Source organism: Acartia tonsa, chromosome 8, assembly GCF_053477335.1.
Source record: "Acartia tonsa isolate MP-2025a chromosome 8, ASM5347733v1, whole genome shotgun sequence".
Lineage (NCBI taxonomy): Eukaryota > Metazoa > Arthropoda > Copepoda > Calanoida > Acartiidae > Acartia > Acartia tonsa.
This window is the reverse complement of record NC_137267.1, coordinates 18149918-18173444: the sequence shown is the minus strand read 5'-3', so window position 1 is coordinate 18173444 and position 23527 is coordinate 18149918. Positions and strand designations below refer to the sequence as shown.

At 31.8% G+C, this 23527-nt stretch overlaps 1 protein-coding gene across 1 annotated transcript in view; it reads right to left on the bottom strand.

Annotated features, from left to right (window-relative positions):
- The window catches only part of LOC145326154 (uncharacterized), a 190465-nt gene that overhangs the window by 18722 nt on the left and 148216 nt on the right, over positions 1–23527 (bottom strand). Inside the window, exons 12-14 of the mRNA XM_080169300.1 lie at positions 20768–20868; positions 20172–20243; positions 14233–14352 (exon numbers count right to left, since the gene is read on the bottom strand). Of these exons, the coding sequence (XP_080025426.1) occupies positions 14233–14352; positions 20172–20243; positions 20768–20868 (293 nt within the window). The remainder of the gene's footprint in view (positions 1–14232; positions 14353–20171; positions 20244–20767; positions 20869–23527) is intronic.

The following is a 23527-nucleotide window of genomic DNA, read 5'->3' as shown; positions in this document are numbered from 1 at the left end:
GGACTTGATTATAGAGTTCCTTCGCTTATAACATTATACTTTGTTGTCCCGGGAATCAATATAACAAAAATCAGATCAATCGGATGATTAGATCACATAAAAAAATGTTGTTAAAAAAGAAGAAAAATCAACATGTTTAAAATGGACGTACGGAAATTTTGGTAATGATTATAGAGTTGCTGAAAAATCATCTTTAGCGTCGTAATTGAGATATTATTAAAATAATAAACATAATAATAAAATTTGAATCTTAAAATTCTTCATATTCATATTTGCGGAAAGCTGTTTATAATACGATGCGATGAATAACTATTACGGTTAGGAAACTTTGTGAAATCTAACGCACACCACAGTGGTAAACAAAGAAAAAGTTTAACATAATTGTAGCAGAGAAGTTACTGTACAGCTTAAGGTAAGTCGGTAAGTCGGTAAGTCTGATTAATTATTTGATTATTGTATCTGCCCTCCTGCTTTTCTTTTTTTCTATTTACCATAATTATATGTCATTTATCAAACAAAAGACAGACCAACACATATATGCAAATTTAGGAGAAGCTCGTCTCTTGTTGATGTACATCCAGTAGGCTAAGAATGTTTAAAATAACCACTTAGACAATGTTAAATATATTATTTAAGAGTCACTTTTTGTACATTTTAGTAACTTTTTTCACGATGTTTCCCATATGACCCAGGTTTCCTTCCAAATATGCACTGTTTAAAATCTGATCCTGAATTAACCCATAATGTTAAATTTTCAAATATGACATTCGCACCTAGACAAAGGGACAAGGATAAGGATAATAATTTTGATTTTATTGTGTTGTGTTCCAGTCATGACCAAGTAGTTATGATTGGATTTTACAATTTTTTACACTAATAATTTGGATATTCGGAAACAGAGCGGCATTCATTACGTTTACTTAACTTGGGACACCTGCCATAAAGAACAAAGTACATAATACAAATAGTTTCAATCATCCAAATATCTTTCCCTCTCCCTATGTATGATATATTTTTATTCGACACCTATCAGAGAATCCTTCTTTTCATCCGAAAATTTCAACAGAATTTGTTTGAAATTTAAATGTTATATGTCCAAATACACAGAAATTTTGATACTTTCTCAGATATATCCAGGGAGGGAGAGGACACTGGACTTTTTATTTTAATGGCACCCAAACTTTTGCCATACCTTCTCTCATCTATTGACTTAAAAACTTCAGACTAGCAATGTTTAAACAATTCAACCAATAATTGTATTCCGCAGAATGGAAAATTATTTTTGACAAACATAGTTTGATAAATTTTTACGGGATACAAAGGGGAAATAATAGTGCGTTATTAGATTAACAGAAATTGTTGTCCTCTACCTCTATTATATTTGCATAACTTCTATGGATACCTTAAATATTAAGTAAAAGAGTGTCTGTCAGTCTATATATTCATCTACAGCCTAATATTACTCAATTGATTAGGCTTTATTGCGCCGGGATTAAACCCACTGGTCCTGTGATGGTTTTAACTATCTTTCTGAGAAAAAGACAAAACTTTTTTTTTACACCAATCACTCATGAGGCTGGAGGCTAAACGTTTAAAATTCCTTTTCTAATATTTGTGACTAATATTCCCTTATTTGTGTAAAATAAAAAAGGAAAAAAGCGTAGGAATTTTACATTGTGCTTCTCATTGTTTACTTTTTCTTTTGGAATTTAAAGTGAAAATTATGTTTGCTTGTATACATATTATGCTTTACTTTAATGTTTCTTTATTTACTTTATATCTTGTATATTAGCGGGTTTCAAATTTACGTAAATTTTTGGTTAACTCCAACATCAGATACAAACTTTCTTTTAAATAATTTATTTTCTTACTTTAAAAAGTATAAGTATATATTAACTTTACTACCGAATAAACAATTATAATAATGTCTAACAATAGCAGAGCCTTTTGAACAAATATGAAATTTGGGGTAAATTTACCAATTATTTGATACTAAACTTGTATTTGGATGTAAATGTAGAAATCTAAAGGGATAAGACAATTAACAATAAAATGATAGGAACTCCATTGATGATCAACAAAATTACCTATGCTGTAAACCAAAGTTTTAACCAAGCAACCAAGATATAGTAAAAGTACCCAAAGTTGTAAACAAAAAATGAAAGAGTAAGCTTATACAACTTTCACTTTGGGTACCAGTATAATTTATAGTTTTGCTTAAGAAAGTAAATAAAAAGCGGTTATTTTAAAGAATGCAATTGATTTAGGATTAGTACATCCAAAAAATGGCGTCATACAATAAAATTACCAATGAGAGTCCAGTATACATTTTACCATTAGTCAATTACAATGTATACTGGTCATTTTATTGTATAGCATCATTTTTTGGCGGCACTTTATGCTGTTTTTGATTTACATGACATAACTTTAAACAGGAAATATTTTATTTATTTATAAGTCAATAGTCAAACAAAAATATATTACCTACAGACACACACACAACGACAGACAGACAAACCGACAGACAAACACAATTATGCAAATAAGTAAAGTAAATTAAAGAGAATAAACTGTTTCGAGTTATAAATTGTTTTGTCTGAGATTTTAATTGAAAACTTGCCAATTTCACCTAAACCTAAATTGGACCACAACAAACTAATTTTTTTCTAAAAATGTAATTTTGGTTAAGTTAGGTTAAGTAAGAGCTAAGAAAACTCTGCAATGATATAGCCAAGAAGCTTCCCAAAGAAGCTAAAAAGTAATGCTTTTAATTCAATAAAAATATATTAGTGGGGAATAGATGTAGAATATACGTGGACAGAAAATTTGTCGCCAATTTAGCTAACTAAATAACATGGAACTCGCTTATTGGTCAGTTCGTCCATCCAGAATAATAGAAAGAGATGGGGTAAAGGGGGAATTCGTTATTTTAGCCCACTGCATATACACTTTATTAGAGAACATGAAAATCTGGTGTAAAATCCAAGTAATATTATATCCTTTAAGTGGGGATTTCGGTGGTTTAATAATCTATTTGTGGGATTTTACCAAAACCTCTAAAATAAATTAAAGTTGAACAGAGAGAGAGGATCGAGGGGACAATAGGCCGTTTTCAACCACTTATTTTAATCTCCAGAAGGGGTAATTTTATATATAGTCATTGGGGATGTAATCAATTTATCGGCAATTGTCTTATCCCTTTGGATCCCTGAAAGTTAAAGAAAAAACAATTTTAATTTTAGAACAGGGCGATCACATCCAATTTATGAGCAATATTTTACAGCCTTAATTATAAATCGTTATTAAAACTGTTATTCAATTATAAATGTTTTCTTTTTAGTCCTTAACAACTTACCAAAATATCATAACAAAATAACATATAAAAGTCTTATTTAGAACTTTAAAAGAGTCTTTTTTAAAACTTTATTTTCACCTGGATTTTAGCAATTAAAATATATTTAATTATACACTAATTGATAAGAAATCTATTTAGAATAGAAAAGTTTGAAAAGCTTTGTTCAAAATTTAAAACTATCCCTTGTCATAAATTTGATAATTTTATACAAAACTGTCTAAAAATACATTTATTTGAATACAGACAAAAATGATTATGCTCATTTGTAGCAAAGTTTTTAAATTAAATGAATAATATTTAATTTTGTAAATTTTTAGCAGTATAACATAATCATAAATAAAATTCGTCTTAACGTCCAATATCTAAGACAATAGAAGCATATTTTATATTGTATATTCCGTTTATTTTTGGGCGCGCCCCTTTATTTCAGGTGGGAATTCACATCCTCATATTCATCTGCATATTAAAAAATACACCAACACTCAAAATGGCAGCAATAAAGCAAAGTTAAAAAGGACTGTTTATGCTTTAATAATTTACAGTCATTATCCTATTACATAAAGAAATAAGGTTTTGTATGAAGTTTAAGATCTTCATAATTACTGAACCGATTGGATTCTCTCTTTTAAGTAAGGTCGTGATGGTTTTGGGCTATTTTATATTACGATTTTCGCCTTGGGATAGTTTTGAGCTACTTTTCTAGTCACATTCAGCCTGTTCAAATACAGACTTCTTAAGTGCTAAGGGTGTAGCCGCTAGTAATTTAATATTGTGTTACATTTAGCGAAAGTTATGTAACACCAACCTTTTATCAAGTCTAACTCTTTCATTTTGGCAAAGACATGCAATAAATAAAATAAAATACTGCCTATGGAGAGATTAGTAAACAAGGATGAATAAATTCATCAAAAGAGAAAAATTGTTGGTCCGACTTCTAAACTATAAGAATGAACTGTATGGTTTTAACTGACACATTATCGATTTGCATTTGTAAATGCTAGTTTGAATATTTGGGTCAAAATTTAATAATACTTAATACTAAAGAACTCTGTCAAATAATGCTATTCAAAGAATGAAATGCTAAGGTGGCTGAATTTATATTAGTGTGTTAAGAAAGATCTGCTGAACATCTACAACTTCAGGTTTACAATTTCCTGGAAAGATTTATAGATCTTTTGTATGTTTTAGGCTATATATAAAAGCTTTTTAAAAAAGGCAAAGTCATTGGGCTAAATCCTATTTAATATCTTAGGGTTTCCTCAGTCTTAACTCTTGGTCCGGTTGATAACAACGTATATTAGGTTCCAGGGTATTTACATCCCATATATTGCAGACAACCAACCCTCTAATTGAAGGACACTTGTTTGGAAGTCTTAAAAGTGCATGGTCATTTTTTGTTAAATATCAATTAATACCTATGATAGGCTAAGAAACCTTTCCATGTAGACTTATGGCTGGGTCAATATTGTTGATAGAATGTGAATGAAAACATTTCTAGATTTGTAATAAGTCAGACAGATCAATTCTAAAAAGAAGCATCGATTTACAAACTTATGTATGTACATTTTATATATGCAATAAATAAAAATTGTTAATGGAGCCGAGCCTTTAAAACTAATAATATGTGTGGATATTATTATAAGGTCAAACATCTAGCTATAAGTCAGCTTTTCCTTACATCATTTGATTGCTGGTTTACCTACAATACCTGCATAAATAGGGTTTATTTCAATTGACAAACAATCTTTTTTTTCAAAAATATTTTAAAGTTCGAAAATCGACTTTAAGTCTAACTTCAAATAATTGGGGTTGGATGTTTTTAAGATAAAATGATTTGCATTGAAATCTCGATAATGGCCAATGAAAGAAAAAACTTTTGTTCAATTAGGAATGGGGACAAATTTTCCTTAATTTAAATGGTTTTGCGGAATATTCTTTTAAAAGTCCTAACAAGTCATTAATGTATGTTTTGGCCTGGGTCGTGTGTGAGTTGGGCTTTCTCTTAAATCTGTATATTATTTCATCCTATAAACTACATTTTATCTGCAAAAGAAAATATCTATTCCTGGCTCTACATTTTAGGAAAAACACATGTTAAATTCACAACAGCCTTAAATTTGCGATTAAATATCCTCGTCCCACCGTGCATTGCTTGGCAGTTTTTCAAATTATGCAGATGCATTATTTTTAGATAAATTATTATCTGATTGATTTTAAAAGCTCCATCTCTTGGGGGCTATTATTACGATAAAAATTATTGTAAAAAACGGATTGTTTCAGTCTACAGGGTTTCGGATCCGGATCTGGATCCGGATCCGGATCCGCAAGGATCCGCATATTTTTGAGTCCAAGGATCCGGATCCGGATCCGCAAAAAAATGCGGATCCGGATCCTTAGACTCCAAAAAATGCGGAAAAAATGGAAAAATCTACCTAAATTTATATAAAATCTCAGACATTCTCTTTATGAGAGCCAATCTTTAAGGTTTAGGTTCAGACTTGAAGATTAAAAGTATTTTTGACTTCGAATTAAAGAATAAAATTTTTTGAAAAATTTGGTGATTTTATTTTTATTGTCAAAGATCCGGATCCGGATCCAGTAGGATCCGGATCCGCATCCGGATCCGGATCCGGATCCGCACTGACCAAATTTTGAGGATCCGGATCCGGATCCGGATCCGCATAAAATCAATGCGGATCCGAAACCCTGGTTTCAGATGAAATTTAATAGATTGTTAAAATAATGCACAATTAGCAGTTTCTTTTAATCAACCTTTTTGTGAAATATTTTTAACAAACCAGCCGCCTCACTTCTTCAAAATTATTTATATTGAATTTTCGACTGTTGGTTGATTTTAAATCACAAAATAGTTAGTTTGATGATTTAAAAATGATCGACAAATGGATAGAAAATGTGTTTGTTGTGTTATGAATTGTAGTTTAAAAATAGATGATTAATATTTTGCAAATAAAAGATTATTAAATGCATAATTTCTGCATCTTGCAATGTTCCAACACAACAGTTAAAAATTTGTCCTATATTCTAAAGTACCTGAATGTTAGTTTGTCTTTCTGTTTGTTAGAAAATTTCTATTGAAAGAATTTTATTTTATAGCTTAAAACAGATTAATATCTGTTGGATTAGAACCGGTTCTGAAAAATACTGAAAAATCATGTGTATCATCGTACAGGTATTTATTTTCCTTGATAAAAATCTTAAAATTAGTACCAGTTTTGTTAGACCGGGCCATCGGCTCCTTGAGGCTAACAGAACTAGTTTCATTAAAGCCCCACAATGACGGGTTTAACAATTTTTGACTTATTTGCTATTTTAATATATTTTCTGTATTTTATGAACAAGTATTTATCTCTCTCTTTCCCCTTCAACCCAACTATTTCTAAAGCCTTTACATTAGATCCTTTCAATTATATGGATAAATTTCATATATACAGAAAATGGACTTCAAACCAACTTTTTTAAAAATAAAAACTATTAGGTTAGGTTGAGTAAAAGGTTCTTATAAGTACCTTAACAGGCTTTTAAAGTCGGCATAATAGCAGTCAAAAAGCAGTTTGATGGCTAATGGCAATATCATCCTGATCATACCTATTTGATAGAAGAATCTAATTAAAACTATCTTGTACAGTAACTAAGTAATTTTCATTTTACTTAACAGACAACAGACATGCTTATCCTAGTATTAGAGTAGCTGCGCTTAGTATGAGAAAAAAAAGCACAGCTGCTCTAAAACGTGTTTTCACTCTAAACGTCCTTCTTATTTTCTCCATGTATACATTATTCTGATGGAGAAAAGTTTGGTATCATGCTAACCAGAGCACACGCCAAATAACAAGGAAGGCAACATGCATTTGAAGCTCAATCCTTATATTAAAGTAACATGGTGTGTGTCTATTTGTCTGTAGCAAAGGATCTCTCTAAGCACTGGACCGATACGGGTTTCCTTTACTTTGAAGCCTATTCTAAATCAGAAAATAAATACCACTCTTCAAAAAAATTAACTGAACTAGAGGCCTCTAGGGCCTGGGGGCGTAGTCGGTTTTTGAAAAATAAGAAAAGCTATTTTTACTGGGACTAAAAATTTTGAAGAAAAATTGTCACTTATATTTTATAAAAACCTCTAATTTAATGCAATGAATATTTTCCTATAATTTCATTCTGAGCACAACCGCTCTAAAACTATTTACATTTAATTGGCTGTCTTTTCAGACTCAGGGAGGTACGTACCGTAAATTACAATGGTAACCAAAGTTTTATAAACAAAATCTCTAATTCGTTGGCTAAATTTGGTACATGAGGGATATGAAATCGACCCCAAACTTTCAATTTATTTTTTTAAAGAAAAAGGTTGGGGGTTATTTTTTTGGGGCATTTTCTATACTAACCCTCCCTGGACGTAATAAGAAGCTTCATTGTTAGGGAGAACCAAATTGGTTCAGCTGTAGCGAGATCCTTCTGTACAGACAGAAAAACATCCTGTTACTTTTGAATAAGAATTTCCTTGTTTGTATGTAATACTGTATATGCCTAAAAGTGCATAAAGTGTTAGAAAGATTAAAATCTCTCTAAAAAAAGAAGGCTCCAGTTAGATTAGGCGAAAGTAGTTTAACATTTTACTCTATATTTTACATTTTCCGTCAGTCCACAGACTAGCAGTGTACACTTTTTAATCTGGATGCCGAGAAGAAGCCTACACGCGGTGCATCTGTCAGTCCCACAAGATTGCAAAGTTCTTCGTCCACTCCACACTCTCTCAACATATCAGGAGACGTCACCAAGCCTTCATATCCACACCTTATGAAGTTTTTTCTCGCCTTTCTCAACATTCTGTCCTGCTAGACTAATCAAAATTCTGCTTTTAATGGCTGGTATAGAACCTAATCCTGGTCCAACAAATCCTAACTGTCCGGTCTGTAAGAAAATAGTCAATTGGAAAACCAAATCAGTTTTTTGTACAAAATGCAAGGCTTGGTGTCATGTCAGGAAAAAGGATAACTGTAGTGGACTGAAGAACCACCGCGACTACAACAACACCTGGAAATGCCCGCCATGTTTACAACAACAGAATATCAAACAGCCTGAACCGGAATTTATAGATTTCAAAATTCTTCAATTCAACTGCAATGGGTTAAGAAATAAAGTAACAGAAATTTTAAATTGGATGAAAAAGAAGGAAATAAAAATCGCTGCCTTTCAAGAAACTAAATTAAGTGAAAAAGTTCAACTAAATGATCTTGGGGATTTTATTTTAATAAGAAAAGACAGGCTGAAAGATACTGGTGGAGGAGTAGCTTTCCTAATTCATAAGAACATCAGTTTTCAAATCCTACCAACATAAATGACGAACATGCCGAGTATCAAGCAATCAAAATTAACAACATCCAGATTATCAACCTATATATACCACCTACCGGAAGTTGTGCAGCTGGTTACACACCATCTCTCTCCAAATTTCTACCTACATCTGATGCAATAGTTGTTGGAGATCTTAATGCACACGACACCCTTTGGAACTCCTCTATTCAAGATCCCAGAGGCGCCGTTTTTGCTGAAGAAATTGGCAACTCTGATTTTGGAGTTCTAAACACAGAAAAAGCAACCAGAGTTCCCACAAATGGTCAACCTACATCACCAGATGTTAGTCTGGCCAGCTTCTCCTTACTACCTGTATGCGACTGGGACACTGAGACAACTTTCGGATCTGACCATTTACCTGTAATCATATCTGTTTCAGCTAGAATAGAAAAATCATTTAGTGAAAAGAAAACCTTCACAAATTTCAATAAAGCTAAATGGAATGATTACACCAAATTAACTGAAGAGGAATTTTCCAAATGTCCTGAACCAACAGATGTTTATGCTGCAGAAATTAAATTCAGAAAAATTATCAACAAAGTTTCAAAAATCTGTATCCCCTCAGGAAGAATAAAGGAGGTTTACCCTGGAATTCCAACTGAGGCTGCCAGAAAAATGGAACTTAGAGATACACTCAGAACATCAAATCCTACCTCTGAAGAAATTCCAAGGTTAAATAACGAAATTAGCTCCCTTATTTTTTAACATAAAAAAGAAAAATGGAAAAAAACCGTTGAAGAAATATCCCCAAATTCATCAAAACTTTTCAAACTTATCAAACGGTTAAATGGTAAAAATAGCATTTCTGGTAATCAACCCATCAAATTCAAAGGTAAATACATATCCTGCCCAGCTAAAATCGCTAAAAACTTTAACAAACAATACTCTGCAGTCGTACATCACAAAAGCTCCAGATTTAGCAGAATTGTAAAAGATAACATCATGAAAAATAACCTGGAGACTCCAGAACTTCACACAGACGAAACTACCAAAGAGGCCATCAAGAATAGTAAGGCCTCCAAAGCACTAGGCCCAGATAAAATGTCAAATCTCCACCTTAAACATTTGGGACCTTTTGGTATTAACTACCTTACCAAAATTTTTAATTTGTCTGTGTCCTCCAGCCAGATTCCAGCAATCTGGAAAAAATCACTAATTGTTCCTCTGCCTAAACCTGGAAAAGACCACAGTGAAGCCACATCCTACCGTCCTGTTTCTCTGCTCTGCCCTGCTATTAAGATTTTAGAACGACTCATCCTCCCAACTCTTGATGAACACCTTGAAGTACCATCTTTTCAACATGGTTTCAGGAAAAACCATTCAACTGTCACTGCTCTTCACGATTTTAACAAAGCTGTCACAGATGGCTTTAACTTAAATCCGCCGCCTGACAGAACTGTTTTGGTACAGCTTGACTTATCCAAAGCATTTGATATGGTCAACCATGATAAGCTCATCAATGGACTCAATGAAACATCACTACCGGGCCACATCAAGAGATGGCTAAACTGTTATCTCAGAGGAAGACAATCATGTGTTCAATTTAGGAATAAGAAATCATCCTCCAGAAATGTCCGTACTGGAGTCCCTCAAGGAGCTGTCTTATCTCCACTTCTTTTCAGTTTTTACCTGGCCAAAATTCCTCTACCTCCAAAAGGAATTGAAATTGTGCAATATGCAGACGACATTTCTATATATGCGTCTGGAACTAATATAGATGCTTTAACTAGTCAGATTAATGTTTACTTGGAAACCCTACTTAATTTTCTGGAAGAAAGGGAACTACTAGTATCACCAGAAAAATCCACAGTAACACTTTTTTCGCCGGATACCAAAGATTATAAAATTCACCCTCAAGTCTTTCTCAGAAATCAACTTGTCAGATTAGAAAATAAACCAAAGCTATTAGGAGTTACTTTTGATACATTACATAAATTTTGCCATCATATCCAAATTGCAATTGATAATGCTAAGAAAAAAATCAATATTCTTAAATGCTTAGCTGGCACCAACTGGGGCTGCGATAAAAAAACAATTATTAACACCTATAAATCAATCTGCAGAAGTGTATTGGAATATGGCTGCCAGATTTGGGCTCCTATAATTTCTCCCCATCTCTGGAATAAACTACAGATAATTCAAAATCAAGCACTCAAAATTGCCACTGGATGCCTAAAAATTGCGAGTTTGGACCACATCCACCATGAGACTAAGGTTCTACCTATTCAACCTCACGCCATGCTACTGACCAAACAGTTCTTGCTTACCAACCACCTACCTGGACACCCTGGACAAAAACATCTTGACAGACCACCACCACCAAGAAATATGAAGAAAACCATCCTTCACTATAAAGACGACATTCAACAATGTCACCAGTAGTTGATAAACCCAGCCACAAAGCTGGATTAAAACATCTACACACAACAGCAGTAAACAGAACTATCGCCAATTATGCTGATAATAGAGTTCTGAAACGGAAAGCACCGCCTCTAAATACAGAGGAAGAAAGTCTGCCCAGAAAAGTCCGTACAGAATTATCAAGACTTCGGTCTGGATTTAGCAGAAATCTAAATGACTACAGAAACAGACTTGATCCAACCATACCTAATACCTGCCCCCTCTGCAATAACTCTCCACATGACGTAACTCACCTCTTCAACTGCCCCAACAATCCAACAACATTTACCCCCACAGATCTGTGGAATAAGCCTAAAGAAGTGGGTTCATTCCTGCAACTTAATAACGAGACTTGATGACAATCCTGATACAAGAGAGAACGTGGCTACAATCATCATCATCACTTTTTAATCTAGAGAAGGAGTAATTATGTTTATCATAAATGGGGTTTACACAAAATTATTGTCCTTATTTATACCTTTAGACTCTGGTTAGAAAAAAATATGTAGTTTTATATATCATCTTAATGCCTATTTTTTATATTAGTCTAAAATACAGAAAGTGAGACAAATAAGATTATAAACATATCGTTCTTGTTACAAACAGTAAATGGATCAACTTTACAATTTAAAGGTAATTTTTAGCATGTTCTCTTAAACCTGTTTTAAATTTACTTTAAATTCATTAATATTCTAAAATTATAAATTTTAAAAAATCTCTCAGCAAGGCCAATTTCTCCATTAGTAGCACAAACATGCTTAACATAAAAAATGATGTAGAAATTTTACATCTAACATTTTCAGAAAATGTGAATTTGACTGTGTGACGCAGTGTGCAAGTTATCATGACTACAGGGAGAAACACGTAGACGAGAAGCTGATTAGATACTGTATAAAGTAATCGCGGCTGCTCCCCTAGCATCTAGGTTATGAGGATGACAGTATAATAGCCTTAAATTAGCCAAAGTCTATAAATAAATTTGCTTAAAACCATCACGGGAACTCTGTAAAGCTTAACAAAAAAAGAAGAATTTAATCAGTTCTGAAATAAACCTTGCTACTTTATTTTATCAAAAATATTTATAAAAGTATATAATCTTGTTATTTTCTAAGACTGAACAGAAAAACGCGCATTAATAGTAGCTGTGCTACTGAAAATAAATCTATCTGTCAATAATAATTTAGAAATAATTGCGGAAGTGTTTAGAATTGGTAAGAAGAAGTATCTAGTATCTAGTTCCAGACCTTATTTGGTACCCAGGCAATTTTCACTAGTATTAGGGTTGGATAATATTTAAACAAGGATGACAACATGCTTAGAAGGAAAGCTAATAAATATTTATCATATAGGGGGAGGGGGCAGTCTTTAAATATTTTTAAAAATTATAATTGGGTTAACAAACCTTAGGGCCAAATCTTTTTATTAATGCTTAAGAAGGGAGATTTTTTTTCGTTACTGAAGATGTGCGTCAATTTAATGTCCATTGTATTATCCCTGCTACGCACGCAATCATTATTTAAACAAACAACAATACAAACCCAACGAAGTCAACACACTTGCAGTAGAAATACTATACAATTCGCCACTATTTTGCTAGCTAATTGACATTTAAACCTTAAATTGATTGGATTACAAATTATCTTACATGTACCTATCTTTGTTATCGCAGCTGCTCTATAAGCAGGGTGTGTACATTCATCGGTTCGTCCGTCTGTTTTAAATCTCTGTTAGAAGCCTAACAATGATGCAAAGTAGATTTGCACACAAAATCTACTCATACAATTATGCACATTCACACACACAGTCACACAAACATAATTACACAAAACAATCACACTAAGAAGTTTAATAGCCACTGTACGAAATTTTCGAGAAGAGCTAAATAATTATATTTTTTAAGGTTGATAAAATAATATATTTTCCAAAAATATTAGTTTTGATTAATCTCAAACATTGTGATTCCGGAAAGCTTCAAATTGTTATTTTAAATTAGTCTAACCCTTGAACATATCAAATAACGGTAGAAAATAGACTTGCTATATCTGAGATCTTAAAATACATGCAACTCAAGTATTTGTATAGGATAAATATTTAGTAAGTGGGTGGGAGCCTGGGAGAGAAGGGACAAGAGACTGTAAAATTATGCTCTGATAGCTGGCTCAAAATAATATGGGTACATTCATCAAGTTGGTAGGTTCAAACTAGCAGTGTTCTAAAGTTTTAACCAACATTTTAAGCAAAAAAAATAAAACTCTTTGACCAAAGAATCTGAAATACCTAAATCTATTCCTAATCTCTTTAAGCTATGATTTAGCACAATTGAAGTAAAAAATGTCTATGTTACTTATGCATGATGATGTGCAATCAATTCCGCATATCATTAGAGCTGCATAGTATTCAATTATCGCTAAAAGTCACAATTGTAAATAAATAAGAATGATTGGTTTAAGATTGCAGTGAAGCAGAAGGTAATACGGGTGGTTTGAGATGTTATAATAATCAGGGCGTAAGCATCAGTCAAATCGTACCATTATAACTTTAATTATTCAGCTGGATGTCTATACCTGTTCCAAAACAGACAATCCATAGCTTCAGATTTTGTATGCGCAAAAGCGGATGTAAATTTAAGGATTATTCGTGGCTGAGGCGCGGCTGTCGAGCCCTGCTTATAATATGCAGTAGTGATAAATTAGCGGAAGTTGATGTACACCTACTTATACATACAGTACAGCATACTCATTCCAAATAAGGCTACCTTTAATTTTAACAAGAAAGTAACTTTCCTTTTTTTACTTACTTTTCTAAATATGTAAATAAACACTCATAAGGTACTTAGGGTAGAAATATCCACTTAAAGGGGACTTTGACAAAAAAAAGTAACTGCTCTCAATATTCAAAGCATCTGCCTTTTTTTTTGTAGCAAGTTAGGTTACTTTGAGTACAGGGATTAGGGCATCGCGCATATATAGTTCACCCCGAAGGGGTTAATTAAATGACCATATTCTTTTTTAAAAATTGTTTCAAAATAAGGTGGAAGGGGGATTGAGATTTTCTGTGTTCACTAGGCACTTTGAGGTAAATAACGGCTGAACAAATCAACATACCTGGACTCATCAGACTGCATGTTATTGTGCAAAGTGTCGACCATTTGCTTCAGCGTTTGTAACTCATTCACCATCTCCTCGCGTTCAGTCGCTAGTTTCTTCGACACAGATAATATATCCCTGAAAATAGAACCTGTTAATACCGTGTTATAACAGTCATATCTATTTAAAACCATGACTGTGAATGAGATATAATTTTGAATATTAAAATGGCCACTCCTAGAGAATTAGGCAAAACATGGTCATATTTGATCAATTTTTCTTTATATAAACTTAATCAAAAGAGAAAATGTATGCTAAAAAATTCATATTCATAAACCTTTTTAAAAGAAAGAAATCTTATTTAAATGCCCTCATTAGAACAAAGCTTAATTAGGTACATGCAAATTATATATTCTCAGGCAGAAGGGAGTTGTAACTTTAGATTTTCTTATAAAATACAAAATAATTCAGACCCTGGTCTTCAATTACAATTAAGATAATATATTTATAAAACTTTGGGTACCAGTGTAATTTGCAGTCTAATGACCCCTCCCCCTATCTGCACATATAAAACATGTTGGAAAATTTTAATACGGCGTATGAAAGAAATCAAGTGCCTCATAAAATTGGCCTTTAAGTAAGAGTACTCTAAACGTTGTTGACACAAAATTGCAAATAAAAAAAAAACAATTTAAGTAAGTGCAAGGGTGTTTTTCTTTATTTACAGGTATAAATTTCAAAATAAATATTGAACAAAATTTTAAAGCTTAAAATTGGTTAGGGATGATCAAATTATTCTTATGTTTATATAACAACTACTAGCGCCTGTGCCCCAACAATCTAGTGGATAGTCTTTAAAGGGGTAAGATAGGGTAGAAAATAGCCTAAAACAAGACTTAAATCAAGAATTAAAGTAGCCTAAAACCAATCCTGGACCTATATTAAGCTTTCCTAAAAGGAAAACTTATTTTGTAATTATAAAAATCATAAGCTTATGACAAAAAAAACCTTAATACTTCATATAAAAGGATATTAGATTGATATACTGATACAATTTTAATCCTTATACTAAAGTAACAGGATGTTTGTTTGTGTGTTTGTGTGTCTGTGTGTTTGTGGGTTTGTACCGAAAGATCTCGCTAACCGCTGAACCGATCGGATTCTCCTTAACAGGGTAAATTCTCATAGGTCCTGGGAAGGTTTATAACTATTTTGGGGGAGGATACCACCACCATCCTTTTCAAATAATTTTTTTTAATTTCTCGATCTTAGAAAGAGTTCAACGAAAACATAAACGTCAAACGCAATATTATTTTATACTTTTTCTTTTGAAATCTAAAATAATAAATTGGGTTATCAAATTCGACTCCTCAAGGCCTCTGGGGGCGAAGACGCTAGTTATAGATATGGGATGAAACAAGCCATAAGCTTTCTTAAATTAATAGCTATTTTGAGTCTAAATAATTTGTTCTATGTTGAATGAACACTATCACACACACACACATTCACAGGCGGTGTTTAGCTCGTTAACTTGGCAATTTTGAGATCTTATCTTACCATCCTTATACAAAAGGTTTAAATTAGGGTTCTGCCAATTTTAGAGATTTATTGACAATTACACTTAAACTAGAGGCGGACCACGGTTATTTTAATATTGATTTTAGCAGAATTAGATTAAGTATATGTTATGAATCACCCTTCCCGCAATGGCTATAACGTTTTTTGATTAAAATACCTTAAATTAAAATATGCCTTTCTGTATTCTATGTTTCAGTTTTAATTTAATGTAAAATTTTGATAAATGTGTAGCAACCCTAAAATTTACCCTTTGATATGTCCTCACTTTTTATCATCCATCCTTTAATCCTTTCTTTCTTAACTGGCCCTGTCTTATTTCTTCAGACATCCAAGATATTTAAATTAAGAATAGTTTAACAGCTTTCCGCGGATATAAAAAATGTATAACTATAAGACTAAAATGCCGAAGGCACGGGCTAAAACTATGGTTTTAATCTTATGATTGCGCATTCATATATTCGTAGCAACTGAATATAATACGAAGCTATACATAATTTTTCAATATGGCTGAATACCGGTTCTAATCCGCCGGATATTAATCGGTTTCGAAGCTATATTAACAAAGATATTATTGTTAGTTAGTGAACAGTATAAAGACTACTTTTTTCAACTACTTTTTTCAATGACAACTGTTTTGTGTTTTCAGGGAAGCCTAATTAAAGCCTCATAATCTACAAGGTATCAAGAAAAAAGTCCCCTTAAATTTAAAAAGGAAGAGAAAAAAATTAGCTCATGAATACTAAAATAAGCTAATGATTTTAATAATATGCCACCATTATAAAAAAAATTCTAAACAGCTTAAATATTTTTTTATAATTAGCCATATGAGCATAAAAATACGCTTAGGCATTTTTAAATACAACATATATGTACATATAAAATGATAAATTAATATAAGTGAAGTTTTTCTAGAATGAAGGAATGTCTGTTCGTCTTTAATAAAAGCCATGATAATAATATTATCCAAGCCTTAAAGTAATTTTGAAAGCAACTTATAAAGTTAAATAAAAAAATATTATGTTCATTTTAATCATATTTTTTTCTGAGGGAGATTAGAAACAACAATAAAAGCAGATCAAACCTCGTCAATTTTGTGGAATATATTCTTTATTTTTTAATGTTCTTTGGTTTTAAACTGAATTTTCAAGCTTTGCTTATACGGCAGTTGTCATCCTTGATTAGGTATATTATGTATGATGGTAGTTTTAAATAGGATGGTTTTGAAGGACAAATAATATGACATATTATTATATATCGAAGTAGAACCACATCTACTCCATGTAAAGTTGGGTTACGAAAAACCAATCAAAATAAAAAAAATTGAAGGACTAATACTAAAGTTTCTGCAGCCATTTGTGATATCGTAAGCAACAAATGCACAGGAATAGTTCATAACTTATAGATAAAAAGAAGGATGCTATTTTTCAGTCTGGTCCATTTTAATATTTTTAAGTTTTATAAACATAAAATCGTGAAACAGTGTTTTTAGTAGCACCAACTGCTATTAAATCCGGTAGTAGATTTTTTAGGCTTTTTGGTATAATTTTATCTACTTCATATATGTTGTAAATAAAGATGACAACATCCATAGGAGCGAAGCTAACAAAATAGGCTAATTTTAACAAACATAGGATAATGAAACATAAATTCGTCAAATTACTTTGATGACAGAATATTTAAAATCATATCATGCTATAAAATTCGGGGTCACTAATTTAAAATTAAACATACTAGGAAAATGTTATCATATAAGGTATATGAAATTAAATGAAAATCATTTATTTTTGGATTGGTCTACGGACTTATAAGTTAGATAACTTTGGAGTCTATTCTAACATGCCTAACTTTAGATAAGAGCTCTTATTACTGACGGGCACTATAACTTAGAAAAGCTTTGCTATAATTGGTCTAAATTTGATGTTATATTTGCTATCTTATAAACCATGGCTAATATACAACATCCGAGTTAGTGTGGCCTTTGAGGTTTTAAGGCGATTTTTAAAAGCAAAGCTTTCTAAACTAAGGGTCGGATCGTCAGTCCGTCTGTAACGGTTAGCTTTTTCTATATTCAGACATGTTAGAATGTCCTATCGATATAAAACTTTGCATTATGATTCCTATAATAGTTAGGCACTATTTAGAAAGCGTAGCAACTATATATTTGTTACCAGAATGTCAGTACGTCGATTTAAAGCATGTTGATCCTTAACTTTTTTTGACAACATTTTTGACTAGTAATATAATTATTCTATCTATCTGATTTGTCAGCAAAGCTTTTCCTCAATTTAGGTCAATTCATCTTTGACGGTTAGATATTTCTGGTATTTCAATCCTACAAAATCTAAAAATTATAAGTTTTTAACGACAAAGCTTTTTTATAGTTTCTTTTAAATGAAAGGTGAACTTTTCTCTTTTTTTATAAGAAGACTACTAACATATCCAAGGCATAATTTTTTTGGAAAGGCATTTTTATTTAAAAGTTTTATTCTATGTATGAAAACAAAAAAATTTAAACTATTTTTCATGGGATTTTCTGAACATTATGTTCAAAATGTTTTTGCAAAAAAAAATTGTTGAAAACTTTTGAAGGTGCAAAATTATTTGTGTTGACTTTTTAATCTTGAAATTTGAAACAAGGATGATAACAATCATAAAAACAGATTTTAAAAGTTAAAAAGCTTAATTACTAAAAGCAGGAAGCGATTTTGATCAATTTCAAACATGTTATGTTTGTGTCAATATACATAAACCCTCCCTTCCTTATTTTACTTTAATATGTGCTTTAGTTTATCTACTTTTTAGGCTTACTATATAAAAGCTATTTTTCAGATGGCCCTTCTTTCATGAAAATTCTTAGAATTTAAATAAATATTTTTACAAGCGTAGATACTCTATAATTACCTTCTATTTAATTTGTCCGTTCCTGTTTATATTGAGCCAGTTTTCATGACAAAATAACGCACCAATCTACTTCACGGTATGTAAGCTAGCAAAGACATAATTTAAACATATGAATAGAAAATAAATTATTTCATATTCCTAGGATAAACATGATAAAATAAAGGTTATAATTCGCTCTTTGAAAGTTGAATCATCCTTGTTTATTATTTAACTAAATATATGTAATTTAGTTATTTGTATAGTTGGATAGTTTGAATTCTTGGGGATTTCGCTTCAACGGGAAGGGGATCACTGTCCCAAGCCTCCACAGAACCCTATAACCCCGACAAAAATATTTGCAAAATAACATCATTAAACGTGAGACTAACACACAAAAACTCCCCCCCCCCCCCCCCATTGTTTCAAAATAGAGTGGGGTGGGGAATTTATGTGGCCGCTAAGCAAGTTAAGGAAAACAACCTGGACTTCTAATAAACTTTTCAAAAATTTCACTGCTTATTCAATATTATGTTAAGTAATAGTATATGAACTATGTACTTAGTAATAAGGAAAGAGGGGGGAGGGGGGTAACGGTCCACTAGCCATTTTGATGTAAAGCACCAAATTCTTAACTCTTTAAAACTGCTAAACTATATAAAAGTTAGAAAAATTTAATTACCTACAATACATTATACAAGGGCTAGTGGCTTCGCCCCTAGCAATAGGATCTGTAAGCAAAAATGAAATAGCCTAAAACCATCCCATCACCTAGGTGAAGATTACCTGAACTGGAAAACAGCTCAGTGGTTAGCAGGACAAAGAAACCTTACTACTTTATATCTTCTTCTTTGTTGTTTTTAAAAAATATTTTGCAAAAACTATCGCAATGTATTTTAACAAGTCATGCCCTATCCGTTTTAGTGTATATTTTCGATCATGAAAACGTATAAATTTCAATTACGGTTCAATGATGATTTTTAGGCCTATATTTTCTGACGTTTTACGCCTTTTTAACATCTTATTAGTGTCTTCATTCCATTTTTAGGATCAAAGCTACATTATAATCAAGTGAAATGGTAAGTTTTTAGGCTCACTTAGATTGTTGTTTTATTAACGATATGTCTGTGAATTAAGATTCATTCTCGAGAATTAAACTTTAAAGAAAGTTTGTTTAGTAATAAGCATTCTGCAAACTTTAAAATTGTTTTAGAAGAAAAACCTTTCGCTGTTCTTGGAACAAATACTTGGCAGTCGCAGCCGAAAACGATAATTATCGCTATGCAACTTTTTTTTACGACAGTTTTTCAAAGACTTTTCTGGCTACCCTGTCCCTAAAACAGATATTCGAACTCGATACAAAAATCTATCCAATTTTATTTTAAATGAAACTTAGTTGAACTACTATTTACTTCAACTGAATTTATATGGAAATCAAATCAATTATATGAAAAAGAACTGCAACACGGAGCTACATTAGCTTAAAGAAAAATAAACAATACCTGAAACTAGATTTGATATCGTTGTTTTCTTGTTGCATTGAATCCTTGCTTCGCTCCTTTGTTAACAAGTCCCTGGATAAAAAAAAAAAAAAACAAGATTAGTTTTCATACAAAACTGGAGCCTTTTGGAAATAAAAAAAAATTACATTTTGTCATTAGGTGTAAAAAAAATACACAAATAATTATTTTGGAGATCATTGCTTCAGAGGTTTCAAGGACCGATTTTTTGTTTAATACTTTGTCTGTTTGTCAGTCATTGTTGCCTTAAGGGAAATCTGATTTTCTTGGCTGTTATTTAAGATAGTCTGTTGATCCCTTTCCAAAGAGCATCAAGTATAAAACTTAATTTGTCCATTGATCTGTCGACCATTATATATTTTTCTATCCAATTCTATGACCAGTGAACATATAATATATAGCTAACTTTGTCCGTTTGTCAATACATCCATAATTGTTGTGCTTTGCTACTTATGGATGTTGTCATCCTTGTTAAAACTTTACATTGTTTATCTGTTTTGTTTTATTAATTCAGTCATCTTTATGTTCACAAATTTAGGACTTGTACAGTAGCAGCGCTACAAAAAAAATATTAATACCTGGTTAACCCAAGGGATGTTTCGAACATAAGTAGAAACTCTGCAGTGTCCTCTTTGCCCCGAATATTCGCCACGTCACTTGGTTTCATACCCATATCATTCTGAAAAAAAAGATGTTAGTTCATGGTTAATTAAAATTCATTAAGGTTTTTTTTGTGGGGGGAGGAGGGTGTATAATAATGTTTCAATTTTCAAATTTGTTGGTGTCAATATTGCCAATATTCTTTTTTAATAGGAGGGGTGGATTCACTTGGTGTTTAAAGACTAAGGTTTTTAAACTATGTAAACTTCTTGATGGATGTCAGAGGGTAAAATTCTCTCAAATTTATTTGCATCTCCAACTTAAGAGCAAATGTGTTATGGGGGTTGGGAGTGTATTACCCAATTTAACCCCCCAAATCCTTTAAAAACTAGTGGCTTTCTAAAGCTTCTAGATTAAACACTTTAATTTCCAGAATAGGGGGGGGGGGGTTATATTTTAATTTATTGAATATCTTTTAGGGATTTATGGGGTTCTATATTTTCCAGAATAAGCCTCTCTACAAAACGTATATTTATTGTTTGATTAGTTATTTGGGTTAAAAATTTAATTAGAAATCACCTAACCTATCAACATGTGTATTTTTGGACAAATTTTTAAATTCATTTACAGTTAGTTAATATTTTTACACAAACATTGCAGGGTTTCAATCGATTAAAATAGTAAATTCTGCTTATTAATTTATATATATTTTGTAAAGAAAAGTAAAAGTGTAACTATAACACTCATTTTTTTCTCTTTTTTTGAGCTGCTGAAAGAATTCCAATATTAAATAGATCTATTAATAGTTTACAACATTACAAATGTATAATTTCATTTGTAAGAGAATGCCACTTAGGTAAAAATTGAGTTCAGTATGGTATTATTGACATAACCATTTTGTATAATTTATTAGACATAAGCAATACTCATGTGCAGCCAATCTCGGTCACACTACGCCTAAACCAGTGTCAGCTATAGACTGAGTGGCTGAATGCGCGGCTGCAAATTTAAAGACTTTTATAGTAGCTCCGCTACAGAAAAAAACTGCATACAAAAAGTAAAATCTTACTAGCGCTTGTTATTGGAAGAAAATAAATCATTTTCGTAGAATATAGTACAAACTATTGGTAGGGATAAATATTCAGAAATACAATTATGATGATGTTGTTGTGTATTAAATATGGTGGTATTTTCATGATAAAACCAAAGGTATGTTTTTGATAAAGCTTTGCATCCTAAAAGAATTAAATTTATTAAACATGCAGCCAATCATTGAAAAACTTTGCAAAACAATGAGTTAAAAAATTGGAACGACTTTAGTTTTGACACACCCTTTTTGCTGGAACTCGAACTTTTGCTTCATTTGCCTAAATTGATAATAAAAATAGTTTACGATTTTAAAGGTATAAATATTGTTTATAATTAACTTAAAATTAACAAAAATTAATTATTAAGAATAAATGTTTCTGTATGAGTAAAAACTCAACCTTCCAAATACTACTAGTATTATTATTTTAGATATTTGGTAAAAATCATTACTAATTTATTTTCTTCCCTAAATTCTTTGTTTTGTTCATCTAGACACAAAAAAAATACATATCTCCTGTAAATTTTCTAGTGATCTAAAGGGATAAGACAATGGCTGATTAATAGATGCCCATCTCCAATGATGATACACAAAATTACCACTTTTATAAAAATCAATGGTTAAAACATGTGGACACTCAACTTAATAAACCAACAATTAAAATTCAATGAAAGTACCTATAATTGTTAAGCCAACGAATCAGAATGGGAATTTATAAAAAAAACAGACACAGTTACTGAAAGAGTAGATGTGTTACCAAAATTGAAAGTATTTCTTTTGATTCCTATTTCTAGTTAGGTGGTTTACCTCAAAGTTCCTAGTGGAGCACAAAAAACCCAGACCCCATATTTAGAGAAATTAAAAATAGGTTCAAATATGGATAATTTTACTTTTGGTCATATTAGGTTAGGTTACATTGGATACATGGTAGCCACGCAATTTTTGTTTAACAAAGGATTTGGTCTACATGGGTTAAGTATAGGGGAAAAATACACCTGCTTTTTTTCAATTTATTTCAAAATTAAAGCTCGCTACCCATTATGACGGAAAAAACACTTTGAATCTTAGATCTTAAATTTAAAGAAATTTTTCAATGACACACAAATTATGATGATAGAAAAGTGCCCGAGGGCCGACACAAATTTGACAGAGCAGTTTTAAGGGATGTGCATTCATTCCCGTATTTTAGCACATACACATGATGTTTTAAATAATAAATTAGTTTAAGGCTGTGACGAGAAAGAGGCAAAGGGAACTAACCACTTTATGCAATCTTAATAATATGCTATTTTGATAAATTTTGTGGAAATTAATACACACCGTTTCCTGGAAAATTTATAGAGTTTATGTTTCAATAAATTATCATCCCGAGGGCAAAACAGGATACAATACAATTTGTAATATTAATATTTGTCATCCCATTACATATAGAGTAGTAAGATATTTTGGTTTGAAGCAAAGAATCTCGGAAATTTCTTTCAGCAAAGCTTAATTCCCGCTCCGGGTAGTAAGGATTTTGACCATCCACCCTTCCCCCCATGGTTAGGCCCCTAGAGACAGGGGGCACAACCACTGGTTCATATAAAGCACACTGTCGGGAGGCCAGATGAAAAAAGTTTATTTTAGTGTTAGGCAAAAATGACTTTGCAAT